This window comes from Pantherophis guttatus, chromosome 1, assembly GCF_059756535.1.
Source record: "Pantherophis guttatus breed Tessera chromosome 1, ASM5975653v1, whole genome shotgun sequence".
NCBI lineage: Eukaryota > Metazoa > Chordata > Lepidosauria > Squamata > Colubridae > Pantherophis > Pantherophis guttatus.
The window spans coordinates 38,020,439-38,039,124 of NC_142063.1; the positions used below are offsets into that span (position 1 = coordinate 38,020,439).

General features: G+C 43.6%; 1 protein-coding gene across 2 annotated transcripts in view; it reads right to left on the minus strand.

Moving 5' to 3' along the window:
- The window catches only part of TDRD9 (tudor domain containing 9), a 91,052-nt gene that overhangs the window by 4,432 nt on the left and 67,934 nt on the right, over window positions 1-18,686 (minus strand). For both annotated transcript variants that reach the window (XM_087871875.1, XM_034418557.3), the window contains 10 exons: window positions 17,629-17,740; window positions 16,571-16,783; window positions 15,277-15,366; window positions 14,904-15,164; window positions 6,632-6,787; window positions 5,678-5,748; window positions 4,977-5,086; window positions 4,655-4,751; window positions 4,182-4,320; window positions 903-1,021 (listed from right to left, as the gene is read on the minus strand). In XM_087871875.1, coding sequence (XP_087728001.1) covers window positions 903-1,021; window positions 4,182-4,320; window positions 4,655-4,751; window positions 4,977-5,086; window positions 5,678-5,748; window positions 6,632-6,787; window positions 14,904-15,164; window positions 15,277-15,366; window positions 16,571-16,783; window positions 17,629-17,740 — 1,368 coding nt within the window. The remainder of the gene's footprint in view (window positions 1-902; window positions 1,022-4,181; window positions 4,321-4,654; window positions 4,752-4,976; window positions 5,087-5,677; window positions 5,749-6,631; window positions 6,788-14,903; window positions 15,165-15,276; window positions 15,367-16,570; window positions 16,784-17,628; window positions 17,741-18,686) is intronic.

Here is an 18,686-nt window from a genome sequence, read left to right on the forward strand (position 1 = left end):
AGCAGAGATAAGATAGCACTTCCTTAGAGAAAAGGTGAAGGTGATTGGGGGGGGAGGGGGGAGGAAACCTATTAACCAGCCTTCCTCTAGGCTTGATTTAGGCTGACAGACTCTGGCTTCCAGTTGGAAGAACTCAAGTAAATGTCCTTCCTATTGTAATTACTGAAATGCCCCCTCCAGGGTCATCTGCAGCAAGCCAAGATTTTGTTAAGATGACAAAGCATGTGTCACAACATCACAACGCAAGCGGTACTCCTTATGCATTTCCATGTGACATCTGAGGCACAAAAGGGGCAGAGTTTGCATCATGATGTCAGAACTCATTTCATCATTTATCCCTCCTGTGAATGCCCTTAGCCTCTTCCCGTACGATTTACTACATGAAACGTGGAGCCAGGGTGTTTTGGCTCAAGGCTAACATGGGAAAAAACAGCTAAATTTCCAAGGAGCCTTTTTTAGATATTATACAAAGATGCAACCTTGTGCATTTTCCTCTGGGTTTAGAGGATGCCCAAGTATAACAGACAGGGCAGGGATGAAATCCAACAGGTTCTGACAGGTTCTGGAGAACCGGTAGCGGAAATTTTGAGCAGTTCATAGGCGGCAAATACCACCTCTGGCTGGCCCCCGAGTGGGGTGGGAATGGCGATTTTGCAATATTCTTCCCCCAGGAGTGGGGAGGGAATGGAGATTTTGCAGTATCCTTCCCCTGCCACGCCCACCAAGCCACGCCCACAGAACAGGTAGTAAACAAATTTGGATTTCACCACTGACACAGGGATTAATATAATTATAGAACATTAGACAAATGAACAGCCACATTTGCTTGTTCACACAACGCAATTATGAAAAATAGAAACAAACTTAAAATATTGAAGAGGTAAAGGAAAATTAGAGTTTACCTTAAAAGCTTTTCGCGAGCTGTATTCTGCAATTGGGCAATTTTCTCAGGACCAAACTGCAGCAGGCCTTTTGGTTCATCAGAGGTTAATTTGTTAATATATGTCCTCAGAATGTTTATCTATGAAAATAGTATTTTTTTAAAAAAAATAAGAACAGTGACAGTTGACAATTATGTTTTAAAAAATAAAATGAATTAAACTTTTTAGCTTCTGACAAAAAGCATTTGCTTGATTATATTTAGAAGACTTTTAAATTCAAGCTTCAGCCTATTAAAATTTGAGATATCCAGATTCTCTGGCCAACCTGTAGCCATTAACTCAATGATTGGATTGGAGAAAAATCATAGAAACTGAACTCCAAGGCATTTGGAATATCCCAGATTCCTCTTAAGAGCAAGACCATACAATTTAATCAACTCATGTTACCGCCTTATAAAGAAAAGCACATAAGCCTGGTTCAGACAGAATACTTAATCAAAATTTTTAAAGTCATCGCTGTTGAACAAGTTAATGTGGCCTAATTTGTTTTTTTTTTCTTTCCATTCAATCATATCCAATTCTCAGAGACTGCCTGGAGAAATCCTGCAGTTTTCTTGGTAAGGTTTTTCAGAAGTGGTTTCTTCTTCCTTCTCCTGGGACTGAGAGAAAGGTCAGCTGGTTTTGTGCCTGAGGTAGGACATTATACTAAGCCAAACCCTAAACACATCATATTACAGATTCAGGGGTGTCAAACTCAAGGCTCGCGGGCCATATCCGGCCCACGAGATGCTTAACTCTGGCCCTTGGGGCTGCCCTGGAAACAGCGAAGGAACAGCCCGCGGTGCCTCTGCCAACAAAAATGGAACTTGGGAGGGCAGCGTGCAGCGCCCGCCCCCCCCCCTCAATTTTCGCTGACAGAGGACTGCAGGAAGCCATTGCGGTCAAAAATGGAGCTCGGGAGGGCCGCATGAGGCCCTCCCTAGCTCCGTTTTCACTGGCAGAGGGTTGCAGGATGCTGCCTCAGCTAAAAACAGAGCTCAGGAGCCCTTTTCACTGGCAGAGCGCTCAGGCCACCACAGGCGCTTCTGACATGAGTGACCTCAAGCTGGCCACGCCCACCCCAGCCTCCCAAGGTCAAGCACAACCCTGATGCAGCCCTCAATGAAATCGAGTTTGACACCCCTGGTCTAAATGTTTTGTCTTTGCATGCAGTAAAGGTCTCCACCATTCAGTAAACTTTGAATAATGGACAACGTCTTTTGTTTCTGCAGCTGAACCCGACATAATGTGTATATTTTATATCATAATTCACAAATTATTTAAACTAATGCAAATAAATGTCCAGTGGTTAAGGCATCAGGCTAGAAAGCAGGGGACAATGAGTTCAAGTGCCTGACCTTGGGGCAACCACTCTCTTAGCCCAACCCACCTCACAGGGTTGTTGTTGTTGTGAGGAAAATAGGAGGAGGAAGGTGTGTTGGATATCTGTGCTACCTTGAGTTATTTGTAAAAATAATAAATACATAAAATACATAATAACACAAATGATCTTACTTTCAACAATTTGCAGTATACTAACAACTTACCTTCACAAATGGTCCATTAAACTGCAAATAATCATACTCCCTGGGAACTATGTGAGCTATAGTTCCGATGTATTTTAGGCATTTCAGATTGGGGGTTAAATTACAAAATAGTCCCAAACTAATGAAGTATGATTTCTGAATGCCAAACTTTTCCACTAATAGCAATTTTCAATTTCGCAACTGCAGACACAAGACCTAGTTCTCTGCACTTCTGATGATCCAGATTAAATCCGGCTTTATTGCCAACCAATATTATACAGTATGCATCAATTAAATGAAACTATTCTTAACTGGTATTTTTAATGGTTTGCCATTAAAAGGTCTTTAGGAATGTGTAATCTGCAAGTAGCCTAGGACAGAGCTAAAGAATATACCCACATTCCTGTTTACATAAAGGCAGGCATCAATTAGATGCAGGCAATCTGCCAAGGAAGCTGTTAAAACATTTGGAAGGCAAACTGTTACTTCCTCTTCGGGCAATGAATGTTAATGTTTTAAAATGTAGTATTTTATAAGCTAGCACATACATGGGGAAAACTGAACAATCAATCAGTTTTAAACAGATTTAAATGCATGGTGTGGACATCCCCAAACAGTTGTTAAGTCTCAGCTGCTTTCCCGATTCAAAAACTCAAGAAAAAGCAGCTTGAAAGACAGAATTGGCATCCAGCACTCTCTACTGAGGCCCTGGTAATCTAAGTGGGTAAAGTCAAATGTTTGAAACTTTTTTAAAAATACATTAAAATTTAGGGCAATTTTAAGAATCAAAAGAGGTATCTTAAGGCTGGCAGAAACTTGATACTGTATCAGCCATTTTTTCCCCCAAAAAGGCTGGCTGAAATTAGGGACATTTCTGCCTCTTAAGCTCCACATGTCCCCAAAATAGAGGAGAAAAAAATGGCAATTATTTCAGCCTTACCCATTTAAATAACATCACAATTTCATTAGTGAATTCCCTTATCATATTACCAAATACATTTGATTTACTTTCCCCATGAGTAGCATAGACATTCAGAAAGTTTTCTTTCTCCTATGTCATCATTATTTTTACTAGCCTTTTTTAACTCAAAAAAATAAACCCCCAAAAAACTTATTACAAACTCCTAACTTTTAGGAGCTGAATAATAAATTTGAAATGGATCAGCTTCACCTGATTACCTCAAAACAGAGGCTCATTCATAAAACTTAAACTGTTTGTAGTTTCTGTAACTCCAACAAAATCTTCTTGGGGGAGTCACTATAGATCTTTAGCCTTAGTACACCACCATTCTCTTACCATCATTGTTTTGCAAAGCAATTTATGTGCAAAATGAATACACAATACAATGGCAAATTATTGCAGAGAAATAAAAACTAGCTTCGTTCATGCATTGAATTAGGACACTGGTTAACAATGGCTTTGTATACTGCCTATTGTTCCATTTTTATTTGTAAGGAATTGGTAATCCGGTTACTATAGGAAATCATACCATTTTGTTACCTTATTCTGCTGCAGATTTAAGATTTAGAAAATAGTTACATAATACTATGCCTACAATTGAACAAGCAAAATTATCTATCGGTTACAACCAGGCAATCTTGTTTCACAGAAACCAGACAGTTTCTTATTTCTGAAGAAGCCAGATTCATTCCAAGAAACTTAAGGGAGTAGGTTAAGATGTGACATTCCAATCATGTGCTGTCATAACATCTGAAAAGCTGAAGCACATTTTACCTGCGTTATGTCATCTGCATCAATCTGCACATCAAATGCAAGCTCCATATCATGGTCTTGGAGGACTGGGCTTCTCAGAGTCTGGTTCCAACCCAAACCACATAGGACACCTATGTATCTCCTTCTGCTTTCATCAACCCTGAAGTAACAACATTATTAATAGTAAGTGTAAAAAAATATAGCACCTATGCCTGATACATAATGTCATACCAATCCTATACAGACATAAGAGTTTGCATCATTACATCATTTCCATAAAAGAAAGAATTCTTTCCATTTGCAGAAAGCTTTCTTAACTGGTTTCAGTTAAAACAATGGATGAATTGAGACCTTCCTTATCCCATCACCAAGTTCCTAGCGCCCCCCCCCCACCTCCAATGAAAGTAGATTTCCAGGGGCTGCAAAGAAAAATGAGAGAAGAAGCATTTTTTCCCCAATGATCACCAAGTTCCTCCTTGGAAATGTTCACATACCTGAGGTCTATCACAGGAGCAAACAGCATGCTCAGTAATGCTGGGAGACCCGGGATATGAGGCATGAGAGAAGTTTCCTTTAGCAGCATTGTTGAGCCTATCACCATAAAAAGCAAATTATTATGACCTTTCAAAACAAAAAAGTCATACAAATAGTTATAGCTTTGATTAGAAATATAAGGCAGGAAAGATTATACTACGTACTATAAACCTGGAGTGTCCAACCTTGACAACTTTAAGACGTGCAATTTTAAGACCTGTAGGCTTCAACTCCCAGAATTCCCCAGTCAGCATAAATACTTTGACAAAGCATTTTTTTTACCTGTTGCATTTACCGATATGGAAGCAGCAACCAGTATTTGTTGAAATGCATTCTCAGGAGCATCAACTACAACCACAGAGTTTACGCTCTCCTTCTCTACCAAGATCGTTCTAAAGGACGAGAAAAGATTCAACATGATTTTTTAATGAGAACTTTTAGAAGTCCAATATTGCAACATTTTGTTGATGGAGTCAGTTTACTGAAAATTTTCCAAATGTTTAAAAATAAATACCGCTATTACTATTTAATAAATCTCTATATACAACTATTACACAAACCACAAAGGACAGAAAGCAGAAAATAAATAAAAAGGAGGAGCGCTTCCAGACTGGAGAATTCAAAGAACTACTGGGGGATGGGGGGGGATGTGTAGGTTTTCCATCTTTATTTCCTTATTGGTTAACTAAAGAGGAAAGGTTAGAAAAATGGGAGTGGTGAAATGAATTGAAGATGCTGTAATCTGCAGCTTGCATAACCTTCATAAAATGTTATGAATGGACAGGGTTAATAAGCAAACACAAAAACGTTGGAGCTGCTTTCAGCCTTAGTTCTTAATCAAACATCTGGACAAAAAGTCAATCTGAAGCAGTGTTCTGTATTCTGCAGTGGTCCACCAGATATCTTGGAGATTCCTAAAAGCAAAACATGAAGTTTATAATCTTACACAGTTGCCCCCAAAGTACTGTAGAACTGCATTTTACCTGAATCTGGAAATTCTGGTCATACTGCTGAATTTTAGGTTGTAGGCATTGAAGGGGCCAAGTAGTGTGACCTTTTGAAAAGAGAAAGAGAGAGAGAAAATGGGATTAAGAAGACATCTGCAACATTTCAGTTTGTTAGCTTTGGGAGTTGTCTTTACTACATTAAGTGAAATACAATCTTTCATTTTTTTGACTTGGTTCCCTAGATAACATATACACCACCAAAAATCTCTTCTGAGGATCCAAAACAGCTTGTACTGGCATTGTAAGATGTTTTTCATAGGATTAGCATGAAGCCCAAAAGGAGGCAGAAAGCTCTTGACTTTAACAAAATATAAATAATATAATGCTTGGCCATTCTTTGAAGATACAAAAATCTTGCACACATATATCTTCTCTTCTCTTTGGTCACTTCCAAAAAGGGATTGTTTAAATAACATGTGAAACCTAAACTGCAATTAATCTTAATCAGGGTATTTTGAAACAAATCTCACTTAATTCAAAATGTAAAGTTGGTTGTTGCAACAAATTGTAAGATTAAACAGGTAGGTAGGTAGGTAGGTAGGTAGGTAGGTAGGTAGGAAGGAAGGAAGGAAGGAAGGAAGGAAGGAAGGAAGGAAGGAAGGAAGGAAGCTCTTCCACAAAATCCCAGAGAGGTGAACTCGCACCTATACCTATAACCTGGTCTTGTTCGTTTTTCTGAACCAGAAATTGTCTAATTCTCTATGAGGAAGAAATCAACAGCACAAATTAACTTTTAATAGGTACAAATATTTTTTGATTTTTCAGCTGTTTTCACAATGGTTTTAAAATGGAATGATGAAACAATCCTGTTATTCATAGAAACAAAAAAACCCAGCATTTCATACTTCAGGCAAATCATTAGATGCTCACCACTAACACGGGTGGGAGGGGTGGAAGTGGCAAAGACCTTTTAATACCCTTTAAACTTACTTTGCAGTTTGGGGTACTAATCCTCTTAGCAGAGCAGCTCTCCAGTATTTCAGTCAGGGCATTCTCTTCTCTTGAACACATCTGGAGGGATACCGATTTATTCCCATCACACCCTTCTGGCTTTGAAAACAGTTGTTTGAGAGTTTCATGATTTAGCTAAAGATTGGGGGGAAAGATTTTGATACGTGAGTGAAAAGGCAGGAAGAGAAATTTGTATTATTATGGTTGGTTGAACAGTAAGTCAGTCAGCTTACACTGGATTTGGCATTTTTATCCACCTATCACGTCCTTCCCAAGGAGCTGACATAGGTCAATGTCGCATATTTTAAGCTGTTCTAAGTAAAACTGCTTTTGCAATTGAATGATGGTGATTCTATCAATGCAGCCGATGTTCCAGTGGTACTCCAGCTGTTTTGGAATTACACCTAAAGTACTTATTACTATTGGTACTATTTTTGCTTTCTTTTGCCACAGTTGTTGTTCTTCTATTCGCAGGTCTACATATTTTGTGGTTTTCTCAAGTCAGGTACTACAATGTCCATTATCTAGACTTGTTTTTTTATCAATATTATTATTTAATAGTTTATATTATTATTTAATAGTTTATATCATGCCTTTTTCTATAGCACTCCCTCGTCTAATTTTGCTTCACAACAATCTCCTTTGATGTAAGTTGGGGAGGGAGGGAGGGAGAAAGGGAGGGAGGGAGAAAGGGAGGAAGGGAGAGGGAGAGGGAGAGGGAGAGGGAGAGGGAGAGGGAGGGAGGGAGGGAGGGAGGGAGGGAGAGAGAGAGAGAGAGAGAGAGAGAGAGAGAGAGAGAGAGAGAGAGAGAGAGAAGCCATACATTGTAACATACTCCCCATTACACCACACTGATTCCCACAATAAACATCTCATTACCCCATCCTGTTCTCTTCAATGGATGAAAAGCACTCTGGCTTATTTCCGACTTCTTCTCACTTCAAATAGAGGATTCAACAAGCTTACTTTTAATCCTTCCAGTGGAAGGATTATCTTCACCCTTCCTCATGACAAGTGAGAAATTCTTTCTCACACATAAGGAAAACTGTAAGGCTCAATTACACCAAGGAAAGTTTGAGAATCAAAGTCCGAGCAACAAGTAGAAGACAAGAAAAAATGAACAGACAGAACAAAAAATTCTTGCAGAGCAAACACAAGGTCATAAGCATTATTCCTCAAATAAGAAGAGCAGTGAAAATAATTGAAATGGGAACCCACAACTGCAAGCTCAACTGGTTCTAATCTGCCGAAGTAGCTAGTGAGAAGAGAGGCGTTGGACTTACCGTGAACGCTCTTTCTCCAGGGGATGCGGAGTGGGTCAGAAGTGGGATGATCCAGCTCGTCTGGCCAATCACTGAGTCGGATAAACTTGGCCACGCCTACTCAGGCCTCCCTTCCTTCCAGTTTGTTCGACGAAGGCAGATCTGCAAAACAGTCTCAAGCCTAGAAATTACAAAGGAGAAAATCGCAGACGGGAGGGGCTGACCCACTCCGCATCCCCTGGAGAAAGAGCGTTCACGGTAAGTCCAACGCCTCTTCTCCCACTGGGATGCGGAGTGGGTCAGAAGTGGGACATACCCAAGCTTGCTACTTCGTCGGGCGGGAGGTCTGCGAAGGTCGATGTCGAGGCGCCAGGTGAACCTGTTGGAGGACTCTCCGTCCGAAGGCTGCCTCAGCGGAGGCAAAGGTGTCCAAACGGTAATGCTTGATGAATGGAACCGGAGAGGCCCAGGTAGCTGCCCGGCAAATTTCCTCGAGGGAGGCCTGCGTGGCCCAAGCAGCGGTAGTAGCTGCACTCCGTGTGGAGTGAGCCGTAATATGACGTGGAATGGGGAGAGATCGTGAGTCATAAGCTTTGGAAATACAGGCTCGGATCCAACGCCCTATGGTGGCAGAAGAAACTTTGGATCCCAAAGATGAAGGTTGAAAGGAAATAAATAGGGCTTCGGAGCGTCTTGAGGGTGCGGTCCGAGAGATATATATTTTTAAAGCCCTGCGAACATCAAGGGTCCGCCATTTGTGTTCTAGTGGGTGAGATGGATTCGGGCAAAAGTTAGGCAGGATCACTTCCTGTTCACGATGGAACCGTGAGTTAATTTTTGGCACGAATGCCGGGTCCAGTCTAAGAATTACCCTATCTGGGTGTATCACACATAAGTCTGGCCTGACTGATAGAGCTGCCAGTTCAGAAATGCGGCGAGCTGAAGTCACGGCCACCAGGAAAGCCACTTTCATGGTTAGAAATCTAAGGGAGGCAGTCCGGAGAGGTTCAAAGGGTGGACCTGTCAAGGCTGACAATACATGTGGCAAGTCCCATGTGGGATATCGGTGTACCACGGGTGGACGCAGATTTCGTACCCCACGTAGGAATCTCCGGATGGAAAGGTGATGAGACAGAGGCACGCCGTCCCTGGGAGACAACACCGTGGCGAGAGCTGCAACATGCCGCTTGAGGGTATTATGCGCTAGACCCTTGCTGTAGCCATCATGGAGGAACTCCAACACCTGCGGAACAGAAGCTGACAACGGGTTAATTTCGCGCGCAGAGCACCACGAAATAAATACCTTCCACGTGATGTTGTAGAGTCTGATGGTGGACTCCTTCTTGTCAGCCTGCATCACCCGGATGACATCTTCTGAGTACCTCGCTTCCCTCAAGAGCAGCCCTTCAAACGCCAAGCGGTTAGGTTGAGCCACTGGGGCTCTGGGTGTAGGATTGTCCCTTGGCTGAGGGACACCTTCTCCGGAGGAAGCCGCCAAGGGTCCGTCGTTGAGAGGGCTACGAGGTCGGAGAACCATGGCCTTCTTGGCCAATAGGGAGCGATGAAGATCACATCCGCTCTCTCGGTCACAATTCTGCGAAGGACCCGCGGGATCAATGGGATCGGCGGGAACGCATAGAGTAGCTCCTGGGGCCAGGGGCAACGGAGAGCGTTTGTGTCCTCTGCCCCCCGCGATGGGTAGCGCGTGAAGAATCGGCGTAGCTGTGCGTTCTCTGGGGATGCAAGGAGGTCTACCTGTGGCTGGCCGAACCGGAGACAGATGTCCCGAAACAGAGCGGGGCTGAGGCGCCATTCTGATGCGTCTATCGTGGTGCGGCTGAGATAGTCCGCCTGAAGGTTGTCCTTCCCCGCGATGTGATCCGCCTTGAGGGATTGAAGGTGGGATTCCGCCCACCTCCCCAGAAGAAGAGCCTCCTGCATCAAGGTCCTGGACCTTGTCCCCCCTTGGCGGTTGACATGTGCCTTTGCTGACACATTGTCTGTAAGCACTAGTAAGTGTTGTCCCTGCACCGTCTGAAGAAAGGCCAGAAGAGCTAAGCGGATGGCCCTGAGTTCCAGAAGATTGATACTTGACCTTGCTTCTGTCGTGGACCATCGCCCCTGAGCGACCTGGGAACCCAGGTGCGCACCCCAGCCCGTCAGACTGGCGTCTGTAGTCATAATCAGTGGATGTGTGTCCAAGAAGACGCATCCGTTGTCCAGAGCCGGGGATAGCCACCAGTGCAAAGACCGGCGTACTGACAGGGGGACCCTGATCTTGGATTTGGAGGCTGCTGTCCTTGCCCGCTGATAGGGGAGTAGCAGCCATTGAAGGCTGCGGGCATGAAGCCGAGCCCAGGGAACTATGTCTGTGCATGAGGCTAGTTTCCCCAGGAGACGGGACAATTCTAGCTTGGGAGCTGTCGGATCTTGTAACAGATGCCGAATCAGAGATCTGAGGCTGTCCTTCCTCTCCTGGGAGAGGAACACCTGTCCCACCTGCGTGTCTATGACTGCGCCTAGATGATTTATGCGCTGTTGAGGGACCAACTGACTCTTGGGCTCGTTGACTAGAAACCCATGATTCTGTAATATTTGCAATGTCAGAAATACATTGGTTCTGGCTCTGTCGTAGGACGAGGCTTGTATTAAAATATCGTCCAGATAAGCCTGAATTCGAATTGGTACGGACCTCAGGTGAGCTATCAAGGCTGCCAGAATCTTGGTGAAACTGCGCGGGGCCGATGCCAGGCCAAATGGAAGGGCCCGGTATTGTAGGTGACGCCCCGCGTAGCTGAACCTGAGGTACCGCCGGTGAGCTGGCTCTATAGGTATATGAAGGTACGCCTCGGAGAGATCGATTGAGGCTAGGAAGTCTCCGGGTCTTATTCCCTCCAGGATAGATTTGAGCGTACTCATCCTGAACTTGCGGTATACTAAATGGGTGTTCAGGGATTTTAAATTTAGGATCGCCCTCCATCCCCCCGAGCGCTTCGGAACCACGAAAAGAATCGAGTAAAATCCCTGCCTCCATTGCTCCCGAGGGACGTCCTCCACAGCATTGATCTCCAGAAGATGCTGAATGGCGATCTCCATCAAATTCCGCTTGCTGAGGGAGCTGGAGACAGGGCAAGGCACGAAGCGGCTCGGAGGGCGGGAGAGGAACTCCAATGGGAGGCCGAATTCGATGATATGAAGAACCCATTGGTCTGTCGTACTGCGAGCCCATTCGGGGAGAAACAGGCTCAACCTCCCCCCAATGGGAGCTATCAAGCGGGAGTCACTTTTGGCGGCGGAACTGACGTCCGCCAGTTCCACGAAAGGGCCGTTTCTGAGGGGCAAAGGGTTTGGATTTATCCCTGTAGGAACCTCTATCTTGGGGACGAAAGGAACCCTGTGAGTAAGGTCTCTGACTGGGGCCCTCCTGGAAAAAATTACGGGCCGGGGGCCTGCGATAGTAGGGGGTAGCCCTGCGATCAGCTCGTCTAGTAATGGAAGGAAGGACCTTCCTTTTGTCCCTGTCCTCCACTAATAATGGTTCAAGGGAAGCACCAAATAATTTAGGCCCAGAGTATGGTGTAGAAGCTAGACGCCATTTGGCCTTGAGGTCAGCTTGCCAAGGCTTAAGCCACAAAAGGCGACGGGAAGTGACTGAGGAAGCCATAGCCCGCGAGGCAAATTTGGCAGCATTTAACGTGGCATCCGAGGTGAATTGAGTGGCAGCTATTATCTTATTTAGGTCCTGATGGACTCTGGCCTCCTGGGCTGGTAAGCGGGACTGAAGCTGCTGGAGCCATAATAGAGATGACCGTGAAAAGAATGAGGCCGCAGTAGCGGCCTGAATTGCCCAAGCTGAGGCCTGGTGAGCCTTCTTGAAAGAAGAATCAAACTTACGGTCTTCCGGCTTAAGACCCTCAGAAGTGTCCCCTGAGATGAAAGGAGACGAAGATGAAAGCGCTGCCACAGGGCCATCGACTTCGGGAACCTGCAAAAGACTAGTCAGGACAGGATCCATGTTGTAATTTCTACGATCGTAGCCACTAGGAGTAGGAAAAGAAGTTGGATTAGTCCATTGTTTACGAACCACATCAGTGAAAAGTTTTGGCGCTGGGACAAACAGTTGTTCAGTTACTGGTTCAGAAAATATGCCTTGACTGGAGGAAGCGGCAGAAGTTGATGGGACAGAATCAGTGTCAACTAGGCCCGAGGTGACTTTGGCCTTGTGAAGCAGTGATTTAAAAAGTCCCTGGGGGAAAAGGCCGGTAAAGGTTGGCACATCAGGAGCAGTGGATTCGTCATCCGATAAATCCACTTCCCTTTGAGGTTCATCCTCTAGTTCTATATCAGCACTGCCTCTAGATCTAACAGGGGAGTGATCAGGGGACCCTGTAAGACTGGCATCAGGAGACACCCTTGATCTTCTGGAATGAAGGCTCTCAGAGACAAGAGAGACAGAGCGATGCTCTCTGATGCCCGCTTGGATGCCATGAGAAATGGCCCTGGCAATTAATATCTGAACTGATTGTGGAAGGTTCTCCAGCTCTGACTTAGGTTGATTACTTGGTGGAGGATCCTGAACAGGGATAGAGCAATCAAAGGGGTCCCCCTCCTGTCTAATTGGAGAGCCATGAAGGCTGTCCTGGTGTTCTGGAGAGAAGGCTCTGGTCAAGTCAGCCTCCTCTGCAACCCCTGAATCAAGACCGGTATCCGGGTTTGGCTTATCTCCATGGGTATGCGAAGTCAGATCAGAATCATGCTGATGAGACGTTTTTGTATGTTTTGATTTAGAGGAGGCCTTACGGCCAGAATCCATCTTGCAAGATGACTGGTCTGCCATAGCGATGGATAATATATGTCACAGCAGGAATCTGCACACAAAGGAACAACAGTAAGTATCATCATTATTATTATTTTGAAAAGAGGCAGTATAATCCATTGTAATTTCCCAGATATCCTAAACCAAGGATAAATTAGGAAGTTCGCTGCAATCCAACCACCAAGGAAATTTTTTTTTTTTTTTTTTTTTTGTATTACTGTTATGCTGAGAGATAAAATGGCTGCCCGGGAACAAGTCTCCAGGGTCAGACAAAATGGCCGCCAATAGTTGAAATATTCTTTAAAATAACCGAAAATCCACAAAGGGACCCCAGACCTATTCCAATCGTCTTTTTTTTTTTTTTTTTTTTTTTTTTTTTATATATATAGGGCAAGTGCAGAGCTCACCAAGGAAGGAGATCAGGCAGGTCCCAGCAGCCGATGAAAGAAGCGCGCGGAAATGGCGGCTAATTAACGGCTGCAAAGATGGCGGCACGGAAAATTGGCGGGGAAGTGTCAGACACCCCCCACGCCAAGGCAGGAACAGCGCAGTTCAAAACGCCGTCTTCCCCGATCGCTGGGAAGAGCGGCGGCAGCCACAAGCCGGAACGAAGCCTTTGGGCAGGCAGCGGCTTCTGCGGCTTCTCCGACCTCCAGCTGATCGACGCTGAGGCGGAGACTGACAGCGGAACGGGGCGGCGAAGAGGAACCCCCGGCGGCGGTTCCCGAAGCGTCGCGATCTTCGCGCCCCTCAGCTGATGGGCGCTGAAGTCGGCGGCTGTCAGAGGAGCGCGGCGGCGGCGTTTCCAGCCCAGGAGGACTGAAATGGCCCGCACACACAGCGCTAAGAAGAAGAATGGGGGCGGAAGGGAACTTTCACACTCACGTCCCTCTGATGATCGAGAGGCAACGGAGGTAGTCGTTTGCGATCAGCAGAAGCCCCCAACACACACACGATCTCCAAAATCTGCAGAAGTGAGAGACTCAGCGAATGCGACTGGTCAGAACCACTGAGTCGAATAAACTGGAAGGAAGGGAGGCCTGAGTAGGCGTGGCCAAGTTTATCCGACTCAGTGATTGGCCAGACGAGCTGGATCATCCCACTTCTGACCCACTCCGCATCCCAGTGGGAGAAAAGTGCCAGTTCAAGACGTCTGTTTTATAATGTAGTTTACAAAAATAACACATTGCATAGAAGTTGTGGTACTCTACCTGTGTCTTCTAAATTTATTAGGTGCTGGAAAAACCAACAGAAGTTTAGAGGAAACTAAGATGTGTATTGTGGGACATGATAGCTCAGTGGCTAAGATGCTGAGCTTGTCGATTGAAAAGTCGGCAGTTCAGTGGTTCGAATCCCTAGTGCCGCATAATGGGGTGAGCTCCCGTTACTTGTCCCAGCTTCTGCCAACCTAGCAGTTCAAAAGCACGTAAAAAATGCAAGTAGAAAAATAGGAACCACCTTTAGTGGGAAGGTAACAGTGTTCTGTGCACCTTTGGCATTTAGTCATGGTGGCCACATGACCATGGAGATGTCTTCGGACAGTGCTGGCTCTTCAGCTTTGAAACGGAGGTGAGCATTGTCCCCTAGAGTTGGGAACAACTAGCACATATGTGCAAGGGGAACCTTTACCTTTACCTTAAAATGTGTATTGTCTAAGATTTCATGGATCACAGTCCCTTTCACTAGATGCATGGAAGAATTTTACACATGCATATGTAAAACCTACCAGAGAGCTGGGAAGGGAAGGGAAGGGAAGGCAGAATTGTGGGGGTGGGGAGCGATAAAAGCTGAATTGATATAATAAAGGTATCCTCATTATATGCTGTTGAGCTGTGTAGTGTAAGTAAGTTTACACTCTACTTAAATCATGAGAATGTTAAATCTCCCAATCAATTTCAGCTCATCTGCTTCACAATAAAGTTCATCTTTTCTAAATGTTCTTTTGTAAGGGCATTAGAACATGCCCCAAAATAGCATATTTTAGCATAGCAAAGAGAAGCACAATAGTGTGCTTCAACTCCTCAGTTTCCTGCATCCACAAGTTCAAGTAACCACTCAGAGCCCCTCTATGAGGGAGATGGGTGGTAGGGCAGACAGACAGAGACAGACAGATGCATACTATAGCTCAAATCGTTTCCCTAGCAGAAATAACATAAAGAGAAAAATTTCTTACTTTTGATTCATAAGAGTCATCTGCAGGTTCTGCATAGCCTTCTTCAATAAGTATGGTACAGATATTCACCATGTTCGCAATGCCAGAGCATTGAAACACATCCACATGCAATATGCCATGTACAATTGAGAAAATCTTCACCATCAGAACATGGTCACTGACCAAGGAAGCAAATCTTTGGTTTGCAGCATAACTCCACTGTTCTCCACAAACAAGAGACCACGCAGAGGGACGTATTCTGCGCACCTTGAATTCCAGAGCCTGAACAAAAAATATCAAAACACATATTTTCCAAGAAAACGAAATAGTCTGACTGCCTCATTTCCCCAGAACCACTGTCCTGTCATTCATTAAAAACTAGAGAAAAGTTTACCTGAAAGGGAAGCTCTCGGAGGTCGCTTGGAATCTCTCGTAACTGGTCTAAAGCCACTTTTGATCTATTGCCATAATCTACATAGAACACCTGCACAACAAAAAACAATTGAAAGAAACTTCGTCCAAGGCTTAGAGAAGAAAAGAGTGCAATCCTAGGCGACAATGAGCTGGATTCCAAATACAACACATTACATAAACCCAACTGAACAAAACATGGATTAACACAGAGTACAGAGCTATTGTGAAAGTGGAGGTCTGCTTCATTCAAAACAGGACGCTATTGCCTATTGTTGCTTCAGTCAGCTCTCTCCATTATCTCCCCCAAAGAGTATTGTAATTGACTATTCTTTTCCAAACATTCACTGAAACATGGCCCTGTACTTAAACTTCTCCAAAACAAACCAAAGAGCATCCCAAAGAAGCAACCCTGAAAAACAATTTGATCTATGGATACCCCTGGATGCTTCAAGAGTATTCCTGCTAGTGCCAGCAAATGCCAGAAATAGACAGTAATAGCAGAAACAGTACAACTTATTGCTCAATGTGTATCTCAGATGGGAAGATGATAATACAATAGAGCTACACATGGACTCTTGCTATTCAGAAGTAGGATTTTTTTAAAAAAATGAAAATCTTCTATTCTGTCAGAATATGAATATTCATGGAATGAAATAGATCAGCCAATGAATAGGCATGGTAACAGGTCAGCTGATGGGGCTTGTTTTGGAAACAAGAAACTTAAGCTAGAAGTCTGGCGTGGCTAAGCTCTGTGCGCAGATCTAAAACAAAACTAGTCTGCTGCTGGAACTGAAAGCAATCTCTCCTCTTCCTGTGAGTCTGCTGTTGGTATTGTAAAATTTACTTCATCTGTTATTATGTATATAAAGAGAAGTTAATGAATCCTGCTGAATCAGTTATCTGTGTGTGCTTCTAGATTTGATTTTTGCAAGAAACTCTGTTATATTCCTTTCCAAAAGAGATCCATGCTTTTATTACCTTTACTCCAAGCAATACATAATGCATTTTTAAAATGTAAACAGAGACCAGTCATTTTTTTTTCAGACGCTGCCATCTGTTTAACTTGTTATGCTAGACCAGTATCTTTTAACCTTGGTGACTTAAGATGGGTGAACTTCAGCTTCCAGAATTCCCCAGCCAGCTTTGCTCTCCCCTGGAGAATTCTGGGAGTTGAAGTCCAAACATCTTAAAGTCATCAAAGTTGAGAAACACTGCACTAAACATATTCCGTACGATTATACTTGAACATACTCAAGGATTTGAAAAAGAAGCACCTCGGCACTGTCTCCAGACACATACAGGACTTGGACACGGTAGTACGTCTCTGTTTCCCGCTCAGTAAAAGGTGCCAAACAAACCAAGTCTGGATAAGGGCGAATAGGCAAAGAGGTCAACTCCAGCTGACCAATCTCAGCAGACAGTTTTTGTAGTAAAGCCATACTTCTTTCATCTGTTCTGTAGCCACAGAAGTGCCCAACCTCTACAATCTGAAAAGGGCAAGATTTCTTTTTGTAACATCCTCTGACACATTACACACAGAGAAACAAGCCTGGATTTTCAAACTGCTCTATTCTATTCTATTCTATTCTATTCTATTCTATTCTATTCTATTCTATTCTATTCTATTCTATTCTATTCTATTCTATTCTATTCTATTCTATTCTATTCTATTCTATTCTACAAGGCAGGAGGGAAAAGTCTAGCATTTAAAAATCCTGGAACACGCGAGTCTTTGTAGAATAGGCAAATGTGATGTGTATCTGTGGTTTCGTACTTGTTGCCAGTAAAAAGGCCTATCTTGCCCACTTGTGTCTTGGCAGAAAATCAAGCCTTAAGACATTAAATGACTGGATAGCTGATATTTGTAAATGTTTCTGGTGTGAAGTTTGACACAAGTCCTTTTAAGATTTAGTTTCCTAAGAAACTGTTTATCTGGATATGAATTTGTCTGGTCATAATAGAGGAGATGGCCTTTTCCTTTGTTACTACTACATATGGAAGACTGTTTCCTGGAAGTTTTATTCAGCCACTTCCTTTGATTTAATTTGATTTTAGTTTAATAATTTAAACTACTTTTACAACATTATAAGTATTTACATTTCACACTTTTTTGGGGTTGGAACGATTTTAAGTTTTATTCTATTTATGACTGTTAACTCTATGAGCAGAACCATCTAATTAGAAATAATATAGACTTGCATGCATGGGTAATTCGTTCAAAATTTACTCACACCCAAAAGCTGATTTTCAATCTCCCCGCTTTTAAGAATTCACCCCACTAAAGTTGAACTGGTACTGCACATAATGGCACACAGAAATATTTATCACCTACCTCAGTGACACAGATAGATAAATCAAGACTATTTATAGTCTGCAGTTTTTCCAAGGTATTACAAAACTTCTGCATGGGAGTCATTGTACGCTTCTGAAAGTCAATGTTCACTCTATCAAAATAATAAACAAATGCTAGTCATTAATCATGTACAATCTAAAGACATCCCTGTTGGTAAGTTACCTTCAGCACTATTCCAGAAAGATGGCCCATGAACCCTGTTTTTTTTATATATATAAATATTTATACACACACACACACACACCTACATACATATACGCACACACACCAATGTGATCAGGATTGGAAGAGTAAGTATGGAGAACCCCACATTCCCTTTATTGTATCTCTGCATTTCTCTCCTGAGCAGGGGTGAAATGCTTCCGGTTTGGACCAGATCGCCCGATCCGGTAGCGATGATGGCGGGTGGTTCAGAGAACGGGTAGCAAAAATCCCTGCGCCCTGCCCCCCCCCCCATGCCCAGCTGAGCCTACAACCTCTTTGGCCGAAAAAATGCTTTTAAAAGTAAAAAAGAAGCCTCTGATGATTGCGCGGCTCAGCTGGGATCGTCAGAGGCTTCTAAAAGCATTTTTTTCTACCTCTTCGGCCGAAGAGGTTGTAGGGAAAAAAATGCTTTTAAAAGTCTCTGATGATCCCAGCTGAGTTGCCTGATCGTCAGAGACTTCTAAAAGGATTTTTTTCTGCAACATCTTAAGGTTGTAGAAAAAATGCTTTTAAAAGTTAAAAAAAAAAGTTACCCCTCCACCAAGCCACGCCCACAGAACCGGTAGTAACAAATTTTAGATTTCACCCCTGGTGTGAAGCCTTTTTATTTTCTATACAAAGAATGGACGGTTCTGGCATGCCTCCAACAGAACCATTTCTTGCCTATGACTGTTGGCAGATATTAAAAAAACCAAACAGTGGACTAGAAAGAAGCGAATGAGAGTTACTCTTAATTCATGTCATAAAATGCCAGATCAGGCAAAAAAAGTTATATGCCATGTTCTTGGACATTCCAAGCCTCTTCTCCATTTCAGAGTTTCACATCACTCAGT